Here is an 18,862-nt window from a genome sequence, read left to right as displayed (position 1 = left end):
TGTCTGTGTCGGAGGTTTATGAATACTAGTAATAGTAACAGTACATTGTCTGTGTCGGAGGTTTATGAATACTAGTAATAGTAACAGTGCATTGTCTGTGTCGGAGGTTTAGGAATACTAGTAATAGTAACAGTGCATTGTCTGTGTCGGAGGTTTATGAATACTAGTAATAGTAACAGTACATTGTCTGTGTCGAAAGGTTTATGAATACTAGTAATAGTAACAGTGCATTGTCTGTGTCGGAGGTTTAGGAATACTAGTAATAGTAACAGTGCATTGTCTGTGTCGGAGGTTTAGGAATACTAGTAATAGTAACAGTGCATTGTCTGTGTCGGAGGTTTAGGAATACTAGTAATAGTAACAGTGCATTGTCTGTGTCGGAGGTTTATGAATACTAGTAATAGTAACAGAGCATTGTCTGTGTCGGAGGTTTAGGAATACTAGTAATAGTAACAGTGCATTGTCTGTGTTGGAGGTTTATGAATACTAGTAATAGTAACAGTGCATTGTCTGTGTCGGAGGTTTAGGAATACTAGTAATAGTAACAGTGCATTGTCTGTGTCGGAGGTTTATGAATACTAGTAATAGTAACAGAGCATTGTCTGTGTTGGAGGTTTATGAATACTAGTAATAGTAACAGTGCATTGTCTGTGTCGGAGGTTTAGGAATACTAGTAATAGTAACAGTGCATTGTCTGTGTCGGAGGTTTATGAATACTAGTAATAGTAACAGTACATTGTCTGTGTTGGAGGTTTATGAATACTAGTAATAGTAACAGAGCATTGTCTGTGTTGGAGGTTTATGAATACTAGTAATAGTAACAGTGCATTGTCTGTGTCGGAGGTTTAGGAATACTAGTAATAGTAACAGTGCATTGTCTGTGTCGGAGGTTTATGAATACTAGTAATAGTAACAGTGCATTGTCTGTGTCAGAGGTTTAGGAATACTAGTAATATTAACAGTGCATTGTCTGTGTCGGAGGTTTATGAATACTAGTAATAGTAACAGTACATTGTCTGTGTTGGAGGTTTATGAATACTAGTAATAGTAACAGTACATTGTCTGTGTCGGAGGTTTAGGAATACTAGTAATAGTAACAGTACATTGTCTGTGTCGGAGGTTTAGGAATACTAGTAATAGTAACAGTACATTGTCTGTGTTGGAGGTTTAGGAATACTAGTAATAGTAACAGTGCATTGTCTGTGTCGGAGGTTTATGAATACTAGTAATAGTAACAGTGCATTGTGTAACGGATCACCTGGCACCCCGACTGGGTACCTCCGTTAATGGATGCTCCTAGTGCTTCCTGAGGACTCCAAGCACTCTGGCAGACACCATAATCACCGAATCCGAGAAACCTTTAAATTCTCCCAAGCGTATGAATGCTGTAGACCATTGAATAGGAACCATACGAATAGGCCTGTACTCCTAGCAGTCAGCTGGAACAGCATACAATCAATCCTTCCCCCAATAATGAGACGACACATCACTTTGAGGTTAAAACAGGAACTCTGGACTGGCTCATCCAGCCTGGCTTTTATTCACAATCCACAAAACATAGTGCTGCTCAGAGGGTTTTGCAGAACAACCAATAAACACATTACAACACATACAATGCAAGTACAGCAGCCAATCAGACACAATGGGACAATAGAAACACACCCAGCATATTCCTCCCCTCTGCTTAGGAGATAATTGAGTCAATTACTGTATCTACTCAATTATCTCCAAACTGAAAAGTTACACTTTTTATACATTTTTATAACTTGGTGAGTTAACATCGTACATACATAAAACTTATATTATTTTAACCAGAATAACTTGGGGACAAACATATCCAAAATTCACTTGAATAGGTTCAGGGGTTTAACGGTTAGGTCGAAGTCCTTTGTTGTCACTTGCAAGCATGGCTTTTCCTTGTCCCTGGGACAACACCCTGCTGGAGAACAATGGATCCGGGGGAGGGGAAAAGGAATTGTCCAAAAAGTTTCAGTATGTCCATACACTGTTTTTAAAAGGCCAGCACAGTACAATAAAAGTCCATTCACTGTGCTTAAAGGGCCAGTAGCCGCACAATAAAATACAATATGCCCAAATATTGCATTCAAAAGTACAACTGTACCAGGGGCCATAGTCAGCAGGTAGGAGGCGGGCCGCCAGGCCTCTCCAATGCCCAGTGGCGAGGTGGGTTCCGCCACATTTCTCCCCTTTCCCATTGAGACTATCCAGACTCCAGACCTTCAATCGGTCTGGGGCTCTGATAGTCGGTCGGCTTTTCTCACCCGGTGTAGCTGTCCCGGTGTTCTCCTGCCACATGTGTCCAGATTGAAATCCATAGTCTGGTGGAAAGGTAACCAGGGTGCTCTCTCTCCTGGTTGGACAAAGCTGTTGCTGGGGAGAAGGGGTAACAGGCTCCTCTCCCTGTGATGACCTCTCTTGTAGTAGGGGAAAACAAACTGCCTTCTCTTCCAATACATTGTCCTGTTGTTGGGGGCCAGGACAGACTGTCCATATCTCCAGTGGTGCAGGTGCAGAGACTACTGTCCCATCTGCACTGTTGTGGGGCTTACTGTCTCCCCTTGGTGGGCTAGGCTGCCGCTGGGGAGGGGAAACAAGACTCTCCCCACCCGGTAAAATATTCTGCCGCTGGGGAGCAGGACTGACCATCCGTACTCCCTGTAGATTGGGCGCAGAGACCACGGTCCAATCTGCGCTGTTGTGGGGTTTACTGTCTCCCCTTGGTGGGCCAGGCTGCCGCTGGGGAGAGGGGGTAATAAACTCCTCTCCCTTACCCACTTCCAGCCGCTGGGGAGCCTGGCTGACCATCCGTACTCCCTGTAGCTTGGGCGCAGAGACCACGGTCCCATCTGCGCTGGTGTGGGGCTTACTGTCTCCCCTTGGTGTGCTAAGCTGCCGCTGGGGAGAGGGGGTAACCAACTCCTCTCCCTTACACACTTTCAGCCGCTGGGGAGCAGGGCTGACCCTATGTACTCCCTGTAGGCAGGGCGCAGAGACCACGGTCCCATCTGCGCTGGTGAGGGGCTTACCGTCTCCCCTTGGTGAGCTGCGCTGCCGCTGGGGAGAGGGAATAACAAACCCCTCTCCCTGAACCGTAGACTGCCGCTGGGGAGCAAGGACATCTCCTTCAGCTCCCTGTAGCTTGGGCACAGAGACCACGGTCCCATCTGTGCTGGTGTGGGGCTTACTGTCTCCCCTTGGTGTGTTAAGCTGCCGCTGGGGAGCAAGGATGGCACCTTCAGCCCCCTGTAATACATACTGCTGCTGGGGATCTAGGCCAACTGCCCAGCCTCCCTGTAGGGCCGGCAGAGAGACCACGGTCCCATCTCCACCTGCCATCTGTGGGTCTTCCCAGGACCAGTCGATAAGGTCCCCCATTTCTGGGGCTGGTTGGGCAGTAGGAGGTACTAAATGCAGGTCTCCTGCTGGCGGGCTTAGTTGTTGGGGAGGGGGAACAAAACTCACCGCTCCCAATGGTGTACAGTCCAGAAGCCCCATCAGGTTAGAGACAGGCGGTGTCACTGGATCATATAAGTCCGCATAATTCTGTTTGATCTCCCACTGCTCTGGTGGTACTTGTGGGGTATATGGTAACTGACTGGCGCTGAACAGGTGTTGGTAATCCTGCTCCAGCTCCCATTCCTGGACAGCCAGTTCAGTCAAGTCTGGCCTTAGGTCCTCGGCCATAGGGAGATCCAGCACGGCTTCTCTGTAGTCAAATATGTCCCAAAGCCGTGACTCTGCCGCACTCCCAAAGTCTGGTTCTGCAAATGTCCCCCATAATAAGCCAGGGCCATTATAATCCTCACCCTCGGGTTTGCCAAATTTGGCCATTCCAGGCACCCGCTGAACCGCGTACCAACGTAGCGCTTGGTATGCGTCCTCGAGACCCAGTTCTCTCCATGCCAGTGAATCAAGTTGCATCACCCATTCCTCCTGAGCCTGTTCTCCCAGCATAGGTATCCGTAGGGCCACTCTGGCTTGTAATCGCTGCTCCTTGCTGGGGAGACGCTCACCTCGCCAACGCTGGACACCCTCTAGGGTTTCTTCCCACATCCCCTGTCGGGCATCCTCTCTGCATGCCAACCTGGATGCCTCTGCTATCGGCTTATCCAGTGTGACCAAGATGCTCTGTAATCTCCAGTTAAACTCCTCTTCCACTTGGAGCACTGTCCAGGGACTCGCTGGTTCTATGCCGCTCCATAATAATTCCTGTGTCTCCAGGGTGTTGTTCCTCTCACACCAGGACGCCATCCCACCGCTTGCCACCAATGTAACGGATCACCTGGCACCCCGACTGGGTACCTCCGTTAATGGATGCTCCTAGTGCTTCCTGAGGACTCCAAGCACTCTGGCAGACACCATAATCACCGAATCCGAGAAACCTTTAAATTCTCCCAAGCGTATGAATGCTGTAGACCATTGAATAGGAACCATACGAATAGGCCTGTACTCCTAGCAGTCAGCTGGAACAGCATACAATCAATCCTTCCCCCAATAATGAGACGACACATCACTTTGAGGTTAAAACAGGAACTCTGGACTGGCTCATCCAGCCTGGCTTTTATTCACAATCCACAAAACATAGTGCTGCTCAGAGGGTTTTGCAGAACAACCAATAAACACATTACAACACATACAATGCAAGTACAGCAGCCAATCAGACACAATGGGACAATAGAAACACACCCAGCATATTCCTCCCCTCTGCTTAGGAGATAATTGAGTCAATTACTGTATCTACTCAATTATCTCCAAACTGAAAAGTTACACTTTTTATACATTTTTATAACTTGGTGAGTTAACATCGTACATACATAAAACTTATATTATTTTAACCAGAATAACTTGGGGACAAACATATCCAAAATTCACTTGAATAGGTTCAGGGGTTTAACGGTTAGGTCGAAGTCCTTTGTTGTCACTTGCAAGCATGGCTTTTCCTTGTCCCTGGGACAACACCCTGCTGGAGAACAATGGATCCGGGGGAGGGGAAAAGGAATTGTCCAAAAAGTTTCAGTATGTCCATACACTGTTTTTAAAAGGCCAGCACAGTACAATAAAAGTCCATTCACTGTGCTTAAAGGGCCAGTAGCCGCACAATAAAATACAATATGCCCAAATATTGCATTCAAAAGTACAACTGTACCAGGGGCCATAGTCAGCAGGTAGGAGGCGGGCCGCCAGGCCTCTCCAATGCCCAGTGGCGAGGTGGGTTCCGCCACACATTGTCTGTGTCGGAGGTTTAGGAATACTAGTAATAGTAACAGTACATTGTCTGTGTCGGAGGTTTATGAATACTAGTAATAGTAACAGAGCATTGTCTGTGTTGGAGGTTTATGAATACTAGTAATAGTAACAGTACATTGTCTGTGTCGGAGGTTTAGGAATACTAGTAATAGTAACAGTACATTGTCTGTGTTGGAGGTTTATGAATACTAGTAATAGTAACAGTACATTGTCTGTGTCGGAGGTTTATGAATACTAGTAATAGTAACAGAGCATTGTCTGTGTCGGAGGTTTAGGAATACTAGTAATAGTAACAGTGCATTGTCTGTGTCGGAGGTTTATGAATACTAGTAATAGTAACAGTGCATTGTCTGTGTCGGAGGTTTAGGAATACTAGTAATAGTAACAGTGCATTGTCTGTGTCGGAGGTTTATGAATACTAGTAATAGTAAGTGCATTGTCTGTGTCGGAGGTTTATGAATACTAGTAATAGTAAGTGCATTGTCTGTGTCGGAGGTTTATGAATACTAGTAATAGTAACAGAGCATTGTCTGTGTCAGAGGTTTAGGAATACTAGTAATATTAACAGTGCATTGTCTGTGTCGGAGGTTTATGAATACTAGTAATAGTAACAGTACATTGTCTGTGTTGGAGGTTTATGAATACTAGTAATAGTAACAGTACATTGTCTGTGTCGGAGGTTTAGGAATACTAGTAATAGTAACAGTACATTGTCTGTGTCGGAGGTTTAGGAATACTAGTAATAGTAACAGTACATTGTCTGTGTTGGAGGTTTAGGAATACTAGTAATAGTAACAGTGCATTGTCTGTGTCGGAGGTTTATGAATACTAGTAATAGTAACAGTGCATTGTCTGTGTCGGAGGTTTAGGAATACTAGTAATAGTAACAGTACATTGTCTGTGTCGGAGGTTTATGAATACTAGTAATAGTAACAGAGCATTGTCTGTGTTGGAGGTTTATGAATACTAGTAATAGTAACAGAGCATTGTCTGTGTTGGAGGTTTATGAATACTAGTAATAGTAACAGTGCATTGTCTGTGTCGGAGGTTTATGAATACTAGTAATAGTAACAGAGCATTGTCTGTGTTGGAGGTTTATGAATACTAGTAATAGTAACAGTACATTGTCTGTGTCGGAGGTTTAGGAATACTAGTAATAGTAACAGTACATTGTCTGTGTTGGAGGTTTATGAATACTAGTAATAGTAACAGTACATTGTCTGTGTCGGAGGTTTATGAATACTAGTAATAGTAACAGAGCATTGTCTGTGTCGGAGGTTTAGGAATACTAGTAATAGTAAGTGCATTGTCTGTGTCGGAGGTTTATGAATACTAGTAATAGTAAGTGCATTGTCTGTGTCGGAGGTTTATGAATACTAGTAATAGTAACAGTGCATTGTCTGTGTCAGAGGTTTAGGAATACTAGTAATATTAACAGTGCATTGTCTGTGTCGGAGGTTTATGAATACTAGTAATAGTAACAGTACATTGTCTGTGTCGGAGGTTTATGAATACTAGTAATAGTAACAGTACATTGTCTGTGTCGGAGGTTTATGAATACTAGTAATAGTAACAGTACATTGTCTGTGTCGGAGGTTTATGAATACTAGTAATAGTAACAGAGCATTGTCTGTGTCGGAGGTTTAGGAATACTAGTAATAGTAACAGTGCATTGTCTGTGTCGGAGGTTTATGAATACTAGTAATAGTAACAGTGCATTGTCTGTGTCGGAGGTTTAGGAATACTAGTAATAGTAACAGTGCATTGTCTGTGTCGGAGGTTTATGAATACTAGTAATAGTAACAGTACATTGTCTGTGTTGGAGGTTTATGAATACTAGTAATAGTAAGTGCATTGTCTGTGTCAGAGGTTTATGAATACTAGTAATAGTAACAGTGCATTGTCTGTGTCGGAGGTTTATGAATACTAGTAATAGTAACAGTACATTGTCTGTGTCGGAGGTTTATGAATACTAGTAATAGTAACAGTGCATTGTCTGTGTCGGAGGTTTAGGAATACTAGTAATAGTAACAGTGCATTGTCTGTGTCGGAGGTTTATGAATACTAGTAATAGTAACAGTACATTGTCTGTGTCGAAAGGTTTATGAATACTAGTAATAGTAACAGTGCATTGTCTGTGTCGGAGGTTTAGGAATACTAGTAATAGTAACAGTGCATTGTCTGTGTCGGAGGTTTAGGAATACTAGTAATAGTAACAGTGCATTGTCTGTGTCGGAGGTTTAGGAATACTAGTAATAGTAACAGTGCATTGTCTGTGTCGGAGGTTTATGAATACTAGTAATAGTAACAGAGCATTGTCTGTGTCGGAGGTTTAGGAATACTAGTAATAGTAACAGTGCATTGTCTGTGTTGGAGGTTTATGAATACTAGTAATAGTAACAGTGCATTGTCTGTGTCGGAGGTTTAGGAATACTAGTAATAGTAACAGTGCATTGTCTGTGTCGGAGGTTTATGAATACTAGTAATAGTAACAGAGCATTGTCTGTGTTGGAGGTTTATGAATACTAGTAATAGTAACAGTGCATTGTCTGTGTCGGAGGTTTAGGAATACTAGTAATAGTAACAGTGCATTGTCTGTGTCGGAGGTTTATGAATACTAGTAATAGTAACAGTACATTGTCTGTGTTGGAGGTTTATGAATACTAGTAATAGTAACAGAGCATTGTCTGTCTTGGAGGTTTATGAATACTAGTAATAGTAACAGTGCATTGTCTGTGTCGGAGGTTTAGGAATACTAGTAATAGTAACAGTGCATTGTCTGTGTCGGAGGTTTATGAATACTAGTAATAGTAACAGTGCATTGTCTGTGTCAGAGGTTTAGGAATACTAGTAATATTAACAGTGCATTGTCTGTGTCGGAGGTTTATGAATACTAGTAATAGTAACAGTACATTGTCTGTGTTGGAGGTTTATGAATACTAGTAATAGTAACAGTACATTGTCTGTGTCGGAGGTTTAGGAATACTAGTAATAGTAACAGTACATTGTCTGTGTCGGAGGTTTAGGAATACTAGTAATAGTAACAGTACATTGTCTGTGTTGGAGGTTTAGGAATACTAGTAATAGTAACAGTGCATTGTCTGTGTCGGAGGTTTATGAATACTAGTAATAGTAACAGTGCATTGTCTGTGTCGGAGGTTTAGGAATACTAGTAATAGTAACAGTACATTGTCTGTGTCGGAGGTTTATGAATACTAGTAATAGTAACAGAGCATTGTCTGTGTTGGAGGTTTATGAATACTAGTAATAGTAACAGAGCATTGTCTGTGTTGGAGGTTTATGAATACTAGTAATAGTAACAGTGCATTGTCTGTGTCGGAGGTTTATGAATACTAGTAATAGTAACAGAGCATTGTCTGTGTTGGAGGTTTAGGAATACTAGTAATAGTAACAGAGCATTGTCTGTGTTGGAGGTTTATGAATACTAGTAATAGTAACAGTGCATTGTCTGTGTCGGAGGTTTAGGAATACTAGTAATAGTAACAGTGCATTGTCTGTGTCGGAGGTTTATGAATACTAGTAATAGTAACAGTACATTGTCTGTGTTGGAGGTTTATGAATACTAGTAATAGTAACAGTGCATTGTCTGTGTTGGAGGTTTATGAATACTAGTAATAGTAACAGTGCATTGTCTGTGTCGGAGGTTTAGGAATACTAGTAATAGTAACAGTGCATTGTCTGTGTCGGAGGTTTATGAATACTAGTAATAGTAACAGTACATTGTCTGTGTCGAAAGGTTTATGAATACTAGTAATAGTAACAGTGCATTGTCTGTGTTGGAGGTTTATGAATACTAGTAATAGTAACAGTGCATTGTCTGTGTCGGAGGTTTAGGAATACTAGTAATAGTAACAGTGCATTGTCTGTGTCGGAGGTTTATGAATACTAGTAATAGTAACAGTACATTGTCTGTGTCGAAAGGTTTATGAATACTAGTAATAGTAACAGTGCATTGTCTGTGTCGGAGGTTTAGGAATACTAGTAATAGTAACAGTGCATTGTCTGTGTCGGAGGTTTATGAATACTAGTAATAGTAACAGTGCATTGTCTGTGTCGGAGGTTTAGGAATACTAGTAATAGTAACAGTGCATTGTCTGTGTCGGAGGTTTATGAATACTAGTAATAGTAACAGTACATTGTCTGTGTCGAAAGGTTTATGAATACTAGTAATAGTAACAGTGCATTGTCTGTGTCGGAGGTTTAGGAATACTAGTAATAGTAACAGTGCATTGTCTGTGTCGGAGGTTTATGAATACTAGTAATAGTAACAGTGCATTGTCTGTGTCGGAGGTTTATGAATACTAGTAATAGTAACAGTGCATTGTCTGTGTCGGAGGTTTATGAATACTAGTAATAGTAAGTGCATTGTCTGTGTCGGAGGTTTATGAATACTAGTAATAGTAACAGTGCATTGTCTGTGTCGGAGGTTTAGGAATACTAGTAATAGTAACAGTGCATTGTCTGTGTCGGAGGTTTATGAATACTAGTAATAGTAACAGTACATTGTCTGTGTCGAAAGGTTTATGAATACTAGTAATAGTAACAGTGCATTGTCTGTGTCGGAGGTTTAGGAATACTAGTAATAGTAACAGTGCATTGTCTGTGTCGGAGGTTTATGAATACTAGTAATAGTAACAGTGCATTGTCTGTGTCGGAGGTTTATGAATACTAGTAATAGTAACAGTGCATTGTCTGTGTCGGAGGTTTATGAATACTAGTAATAGTAAGTGCATTGTCTGTGTCGGAGGTTTATGAATACTAGTAATAGTAACAGAGCATTGTCTGTGTCGGAGGTTTATGAATACTAGTAATAGTAACAGAGCATTGTCTGTGTCAGAGGTTTAGGAATACTAGTAATAGTAACAGTACATTGTCTGTGTCGGAGGTTTATGAATACTAGTAATAGTAACAGTACATTGTCTGTGTCGGAGGTTTAGGAATACTAGTAATAGTAACAGTGCATTGTCTGTGTCGGAGGTTTAGGAATACTAGTAATAGTAACAGTGCATTGTCTGTGTCGGAGGTTTATGAATACTAGTAATAGTAACAGTGCATTGTCTGTGTCGGAGGTTTATGAATACTAGTAATAGTAACAGTGCATTGTCTGTGTCGGAGGTTTATGAATACTAGTAATAGTAAGTGCATTGTCTGTGTCGGAGGTTTAGGAATACTAGTAATAGTAACAGAGCATTGTCTGTGTCGGAGGTTTATGAATACTAGTAATAGTAACAGAGCATTGTCTGTGTTGGAGGTTTAGGAATACTAGTAATAGTAACAGAGCATTGTCTGTGTTGGAGGTTTATGAATACTAGTAATAGTAACAGTGCATTGTCTGTGTCGGAGGTTTAGGAATACTAGTAATAGTAACAGTGCATTGTCTGTGTCGGAGGTTTATGAATACTAGTAATAGTAACAGTACATTGTCTGTGTTGGAGGTTTATGAATACTAGTAATAGTAACAGTGCATTGTCTGTGTTGGAGGTTTATGAATACTAGTAATAGTAACAGTGCATTGTCTGTGTCGGAGGTTTAGGAATACTAGTAATAGTAACAGTGCATTGTCTGTGTCGGAGGTTTATGAATACTAGTAATAGTAACAGTACATTGTCTGTGTCGAAAGGTTTATGAATACTAGTAATAGTAACAGTGCATTGTCTGTGTTGGAGGTTTATGAATACTAGTAATAGTAACAGTGCATTGTCTGTGTCGGAGGTTTAGGAATACTAGTAATAGTAACAGTGCATTGTCTGTGTCGGAGGTTTATGAATACTAGTAATAGTAACAGTACATTGTCTGTGTCGAAAGGTTTATGAATACTAGTAATAGTAACAGTGCATTGTCTGTGTCGGAGGTTTAGGAATACTAGTAATAGTAACAGTGCATTGTCTGTGTCGGAGGTTTATGAATACTAGTAATAGTAACAGTGCATTGTCTGTGTCGGAGGTTTAGGAATACTAGTAATAGTAACAGTGCATTGTCTGTGTCGGAGGTTTATGAATACTAGTAATAGTAACAGTACATTGTCTGTGTCGAAAGGTTTATGAATACTAGTAATAGTAACAGTGCATTGTCTGTGTCGGAGGTTTAGGAATACTAGTAATAGTAACAGTGCATTGTCTGTGTCGGAGGTTTATGAATACTAGTAATAGTAACAGTGCATTGTCTGTGTCGGAGGTTTATGAATACTAGTAATAGTAACAGTGCATTGTCTGTGTCGGAGGTTTATGAATACTAGTAATAGTAAGTGCATTGTCTGTGTCGGAGGTTTATGAATACTAGTAATAGTAACAGTGCATTGTCTGTGTCGGAGGTTTAGGAATACTAGTAATAGTAACAGTGCATTGTCTGTGTCGGAGGTTTATGAATACTAGTAATAGTAACAGTACATTGTCTGTGTCGAAAGGTTTATGAATACTAGTAATAGTAACAGTGCATTGTCTGTGTCGGAGGTTTAGGAATACTAGTAATAGTAACAGTGCATTGTCTGTGTCGGAGGTTTATGAATACTAGTAATAGTAACAGTGCATTGTCTGTGTCGGAGGTTTATGAATACTAGTAATAGTAACAGTGCATTGTCTGTGTCGGAGGTTTATGAATACTAGTAATAGTAAGTGCATTGTCTGTGTCGGAGGTTTATGAATACTAGTAATAGTAACAGAGCATTGTCTGTGTCGGAGGTTTATGAATACTAGTAATAGTAACAGAGCATTGTCTGTGTCAGAGGTTTAGGAATACTAGTAATAGTAACAGTACATTGTCTGTGTCGGAGGTTTATGAATACTAGTAATAGTAACAGTACATTGTCTGTGTCGGAGGTTTAGGAATACTAGTAATAGTAACAGTGCATTGTCTGTGTCGGAGGTTTAGGAATACTAGTAATAGTAACAGTGCATTGTCTGTGTCGGAGGTTTATGAATACTAGTAATAGTAACAGTGCATTGTCTGTGTCGGAGGTTTATGAATACTAGTAATAGTAACAGTGCATTGTCTGTGTCGGAGGTTTATGAATACTAGTAATAGTAAGTGCATTGTCTGTGTCGGAGGTTTAGGAATACTAGTAATAGTAACAGAGCATTGTCTGTGTCGGAGGTTTATGAATACTAGTAATAGTAACAGTGCATTGTCTGTGTCGGAGGTTTAGGAATACTAGTAATAGTAACAGAGCATTGTCTGTGTCGGAGGTTTAGGAATACTAGTAATAGTAACAGAGCATTGTCTGTGTCGGAGGTTTATGAATACTAGTAATAGTAACAGAGCATTGTCTGTGTCGGAGGTTTATGAATACTAGTAATAGTAACAGTGCATTGTCTGTGTCGGAGGTTTACGAATACTAGTAATAGTAACAGAGCATTGTCTGTGTCGGAGGTTTAGGAATACTAGTAATAGTAACAGAGCATTGTCTGTGTCGGAGGTTTATGAATACTAGTAATAGTAACAGAGCATTGTCTGTGTCGGAGGTTTAGGAATACTAGTAATAGTAACAGAGCATTGTCTGTGTCGGAGGTTTATGAATACTAGTAATAGTAACAGTGCATTGTCTGTGTCGGAGGTTTATAAATACTAGTAATAGTACATTGTCTGTGTCGAAAGGTTTATGAATACTAGTAATAGTAACAGTGCATTGTCTGTGTCGGAGGTTTATGAATACTAGTAATAGTAACAGAGCATTGTCTGTGTCGGAGGTTTAGGAATACTAGTAATAGTAACAGTGCATTGTCTGTGTCGGAGGTTTATGAATACTAGTAATAGTAACAGTGCATTGTCTGTGTCGGAGGTTTATGAATACTAGTAATAGTAACAGTGCATTGTCTGTGTCGGAGGTTTATGAATACTAGTAATAGTAAGTGCATTGTCTGTGTCGGAGGTTTATGAATACTAGTAATAGTAACAGAGCATTGTCTGTGTCGGAGGTTTATGAATACTAGTAATAGTAACAGTGCATTGTCTGTGTCGGAGGTTTAGGAATACTAGTAATAGTAACAGAGCATTGTCTGTGTCGGAGGTTTAGGAATACTAGTAATAGTAACAGAGCATTGTCTGTGTCGGAGGTTTATGAATACTAGTAATAGTAACAGTGCATTGTCTGTGTCGGAGGTTTATGAATACTAGTAATAGTAACAGTGCATTGTCTGTGTCGGAGGTTTATGAATACTAGTAATAGTAACAGTGCATTGTCTGTGTCGGAGGTTTATGAATACTAGTAATAGTAAGTGCATTGTCTGTGTCGGAGGTTTATGAATACTAGTAATAGTAACAGAGCATTGTCTGTGTCGGAGGTTTATGAATACTAGTAATAGTAACAGTGCATTGTCTGTGTCGGAGGTTTAGGAATACTAGTAATAGTAACAGAGCATTGTCTGTGTCGGAGGTTTAGGAATACTAGTAATAGTAACAGAGCATTGTCTGTGTCGGAGGTTTATGAATACTAGTAATAGTAACAGAGCATTGTCTGTGTCGGAGGTTTAGGAATACTAGTAATAGTAACAGAGCATTGTCTGTGTCGGAGGTTTATGAATACTAGTAATAGTAACAGTGCATTGTCTGTGTCGGAGGTTTATGAATACTAGTAATAGTAACAGAGCATTGTCTGTGTCGGAGGTTTAGGAATACTAGTAATAGTAACAGAGCATTGTCTGTGTCGGAGGTTTATGAATACTAGTAATAGTAACAGTGCATTGTCTGTGTCGGAGGTTTAGGAATACTAGTAATAGTAACAGAGCATTGTCTGTGTCGGAGGTTTAGGAATACTAGTAATAGTAACAGAGCATTGTCTGTGTCGGAGGTTTATGAATACTAGTAATAGTAACAGTACATTGTCTGTGTCGGAGGTTTAGGAATACTAGTAATAGTAACAGTGCATTGTCTGTGTCGGAGGTTTATGAATACTAGTAATAGTAACAGTGCATTGTCTGTGTCGGAGGTTTATGAATACTAGTAATAGTAACAGTACATTGTCTGTGTTGGAGGTTTATGAATACTAGTAATAGTAACAGTGCATTGTCTGTGTCGGAGGTTTATGAATACTAGTAATAGTAACAGTGCATTGTCTGTGTCGGAGGTTTATGAATACTAGTAATAGTAACAGTGCATTGTCTGTGTCGGAGGTTTATGAATACTAGTAATAGTAAGTGCATTGTCTGTGTCGGAGGTTTATGAATACTAGTAATAGTAACAGTGCATTGTCTGTGTCGGAGGTTTATGAATACTAGTAATAGTAACAGTGCATTGTCTGTGTCGGAGGTTTATGCATACTAGTAATAGTAACAGTGCGTTTCCCCTGTTGAAAGTTAATAAATACTAGTAATAGTAATGTTGGATTTACTCTGTCGGAGGTTTCTAAATACTAGGAATAGTAACACTGTGTTTCCCCTGTTGAAGGTTTATAAATACTATTAACAGTAATAGTGTGCTTCCCCATCAGAGTTCCCAAATCATTTAGCAATTGCAAGTTACTGTCAAGTGGAACTTGCTCCCCGCTACTAGCCTACTAGCAGAGGCCGTGTTGGTGGAATGCAGGAGGAACACGGGGATGGAACACATGCCTGTTCCAACCTGAAAATTCTACAGTTGTTCCCCCTTTCCACGTCACGGATCAGGAACCAGGAAGTGATCTGAAATACATATCGGCAGAACCAGCCGCGGACTGTGACTTGAAATGCAGTTTTAGCACACTGGAATTGGATCTTTTTTCGTTCCCAAGGGCTGGTGAGCGGACAGCGGACTTTGTATACCTGCATATGTTTTTTATCATGTTGCTACAATAAATAATGTACTTACCCGATATCCTGGTCGCAAGTGTATCCTACGCACTCACGGGGCTGGTCCTCCGTGAGCGCTATAGCCACGAGTGGTGCTTTTACCACTCCTATCTTGTGAGTGGGATACCTAAAGAGCCATATTATTTAATTATATATAATTTGTACTGTGTTACACTAGGAGATCTCTTTCTTTTTTTTTTTTTTACCTCCCTCTCAGATACCAGAACTGCTAATTTGCAAGTATATGCACGTCACTTTATTGGCCATAAATATCACAATTACTCTCATTTATGGTTTTAACACACCTAGTTTGAGGGCGTGGCTAGCTGGGAAGCTAACAAGACGTGCGGGTGTGGAGCTCCGGCTGAACACACCGTTTAAAAAGACAAATTGCCACGTAGTTGCAGCAAAAAGAGCAGAAAACCGGCCTAATATTGACCCGGATACCCCCAGCTACGTGATGGGACGAAAACACAAGTAACTAACCTGCCAGGAAGGCTCATATACGCCGGACAGCAGGCGGTCCTTCAATAGACCAAGATGGCGCAGGACAGTAACCAAAGCTCCAGCGAATCAGAGGCATCGACCCACGAAGGGGACCCCTCGTCCACACAGACTGCCAAAGCAGTTTACCGGAGAGAAGAATCCGACTCCGACGACTCGCCATCTACAAAAGGCGATATTAAAAAGCTACTGCTCAACTAACGGAAGTTATGGAAGTCGGATCTGGACGAAGTATGGTCTGAGATAACTGGAATTACAACGCGACTGGGAGCAGTAGAGAATACAGAAGGGGACAGAGACGCTCTCATTGCAGAGACCCAGACCCAAGTGTCCTTCCTGGCCGAACAACTCTCACGACATACCCGCACGGTGACCGCGATAGAGGCCAGGCATCGCAAGAGAAATGTCCGCATCCACGGAGCACCAGAAACCATAGGCCCTGAGGCTTTGCTGGAGTTTACAAACAAACTGGCGATCACGATGGGTGCAAAGAAAAACGGCGAAACATGGCCCATCATAGCAGCATTCAGGATCGGGAAGGCCGCGACCGCCCCCGCAGATGCACCCAGGGACATTATCGCAATCACCCGAGACACCTCGGTAAAAGCAACAATCATGGCCCACTCAAGGAAGATGCCCACCACCACAGTGGGTAACCTTCAAATCAAGGTATTTGATGACCTACCATTTGCAACTCTGCTGGAAAGGCAGCGTAGAGACCTGGGCATTAGATACAGATGGGGAGCATCTGGCACGCTGGTGGTGACACGCGGGGACAAAATCTTATCGTTGTCAGCAGAGGAAGACCCCACGAACTTTATACAAGAGCTCCAACTCCCTAAGCATGTACCCCCAGAACAGGGGAGAAGCGAGACCCCAAACACCACTGGCGACAACGCAGCACGGGAGAGAGGCCCTGAGGGGTCAGGGACGCAAAGAAGGCCACATCTACAGAACCCACCATAGGACTGATAGAACGCAAGAGAACTGACCACATACCTGCCTCCCTGGTTGGATGGAGACACTTGGGTGAACTAGGCTCTTAACAGCCTCTCAAATATCTTGTCAATTATCGTTGTTTTTAGTTTGTTTTTGGTATATATCCCCTTTCGTTTGCGACTTCCCTCTTCACTCAAAATCCTTTACACAGAGACGCATCCACTGACATCGTATAGACAGCCCCAAGGACCCGCACACCTCAAGTCCAACACTTTCACCACATAGCCCCCGCCAGAAATGGGAGGGGGGACAATGAGGTACGAGTGACCCAGCGAGAAGGGAAGGAAGATGGACACGGGAGGGGGGGGGGAGGGGGGAGAAGCAGTAGACACCATACTGTAAGGTACACTACACAGCAAGTCGGGTTACAAGACACCCCCTAAGCAGCTTAAAATACATCCCAGACGAGTATATAAATGAGGTAGAGCGGGAACAAGGGGAGCAAAGCGAGACATATAATACGAACAGATGTGACATACCTACAGACAGCTAGGCTACAACTAGGATTACAACAGTAGTGTTCATCTACGCGCCAATACCAGAATAGCCCCTAGCAATGAAAACTGACAGCCTAAAGCAGCCACACTATGACTAAAGAAAAACCTGACAGTTTTATCCGCTCACCCACACACGTGTCAACTCCCAAATCAACCTTAAGACGATCACACCTAAGAAATTATTGTTATTATTTTTGCATGTTTAAACCATTACTTTAATATTCTGACCTATTATTTAAAAATGCAGCAGCCTGCATAACGAAGACAATTGTTAACGAAACCATGAGGAGCCATTTCTTATTACTAACCAATATCTGTAATACAGTATGAGTTGTATCGACCAGTTAATATACTAAAATGTGCAACTTAAGCCTATGACATGACATTGTAAGCCTTGAACAGCCAGCAGCTGCTGTTGCGGCCCTGCGGGCATGTATGTTAACCTTATTGCACTTTCAAAATAAAGAATTATTATTATTTTTTTTTAATACACCTAGCTTGCACCTAGGTTTGTGACACGTGTGCTTATTGTGAATTTCGACATTGTGATTGTTTTTATTTTACTACTAATAAAGTGAACTTTTATCTGAACTGAATTCTTATCCTCACTGGACTTTGCTCAGATTTGTTTATTTGTATCCTCTTTATTAACTTATTTATACTAGTTTTTATATCAGATCCTAGTCTCATTATCAGTTTTAAATCTTTGCATTTAGGAACTTTATAAGGGTCCTTTCAATTTTATTAGTTATTAATAGTAACACTGTGTTTCTTCTGTCGGAGGTTTATAAATACTGGTAATAACCATCATAGTTTCCCCAGTTTGAGTGCTCTCTGGCTCGCAGTGTGTTATATCCTTCATTACACCCCATGCACCTCTAATAATGAGGAATACAATGCAGACGATGGCCACACGGCCACATGTGGTAATTCACACTCACCTGTCATATAGACATGGTATTCGTGGCTCATCTTCTTTACATTGTTGGTTAAAGTTTTGACTTTACAGGTATAACGTCCAGTGTCGTCCTCCTGGGTGAAGTGAACTCGGTATGTATCCAATGGTGTGAATCCCTGGAGTTGCTGCCCATTTCTGTAGAAAGCAAAATGAAGCCGAGTACTTACTCTGAGCAGGCTGAGAGTCGTGCTACATGTTACAGTCATATCGACTCCTTCTATAGCTGGATCTGGGAAAACTTTAATTTCTGGAGAAGAGAAAAGCTCTACAAAGAAGAAGAGAAAAGAAAACGAAAAATGTATTTGCTAAATAATGTTCTGAAGAGATGTCATTCATTGGCAATAGCATCGACCACCTCCAGGACATGGTCTTCAATGCCCCTCTCTCCCAGGCATGTTCCAGTGCCATAGTAAGACCTGGTATAGAAACACTCACAGCAAGATGTATGTTTATTTATTAAACAATAGTCATGTATGTGCATGGATTATACATTATTCAGAGCTCTGTGTATGGATTATACAATGCCCTGAGTTCTGTGTATGGATTATATATTCAGTGTATGAATTATACATTATTTAGAGCTCAGTGTATGGATTATACATTATTCAGAGTCCTGTGTATGGATTATACATTATTCAGAGCTTTGTGTATGGATTATACATTATTCAGAGCTCTGTGTATGGATTATACAATGCCCTGAGCTCTGTGTATGAATTATACAATGCCCTGAGCTCTGTGTATGAATTATACAATGCCCTGAGCTCTTTGTATGGATTATACAATGCTCTGAGCTCTGTGTATGGATTATACAATGCCCTGAGCTCTGTGTATGAATTATACAATGCCCTGAGCTCTGT

At 41.3% G+C, this 18,862-nt stretch overlaps 1 protein-coding gene across 1 annotated transcript in view; it reads right to left on the bottom strand.

Moving 5' to 3' along the window:
- LOC134582833 (Fc receptor-like A) overlaps window positions 1-18,214 on the bottom strand; it is a 36,995-nt gene extending 18,781 nt beyond the window's left edge. The window contains exon 1 of the mRNA XM_063439499.1: window positions 17,989-18,214. Within this exon, the coding sequence (XP_063295569.1) occupies window positions 17,989-18,211 (223 nt within the window). The 5' untranslated portion in view covers window positions 18,212-18,214. The remainder of the gene's footprint in view (window positions 1-17,988) is intronic.
- Between the last annotated feature and the right edge of the window lie 648 nt (window positions 18,215-18,862).

The sequence above is a fragment of the Pelobates fuscus genome, chromosome 13, assembly GCF_036172605.1.
Source record: "Pelobates fuscus isolate aPelFus1 chromosome 13, aPelFus1.pri, whole genome shotgun sequence".
Taxonomy (NCBI): Eukaryota; Metazoa; Chordata; class Amphibia; order Anura; family Pelobatidae; genus Pelobates; species Pelobates fuscus.
Note: the sequence above shows the minus strand (reverse complement) of the source record. Positions and strands in the feature narration are given on the sequence as shown.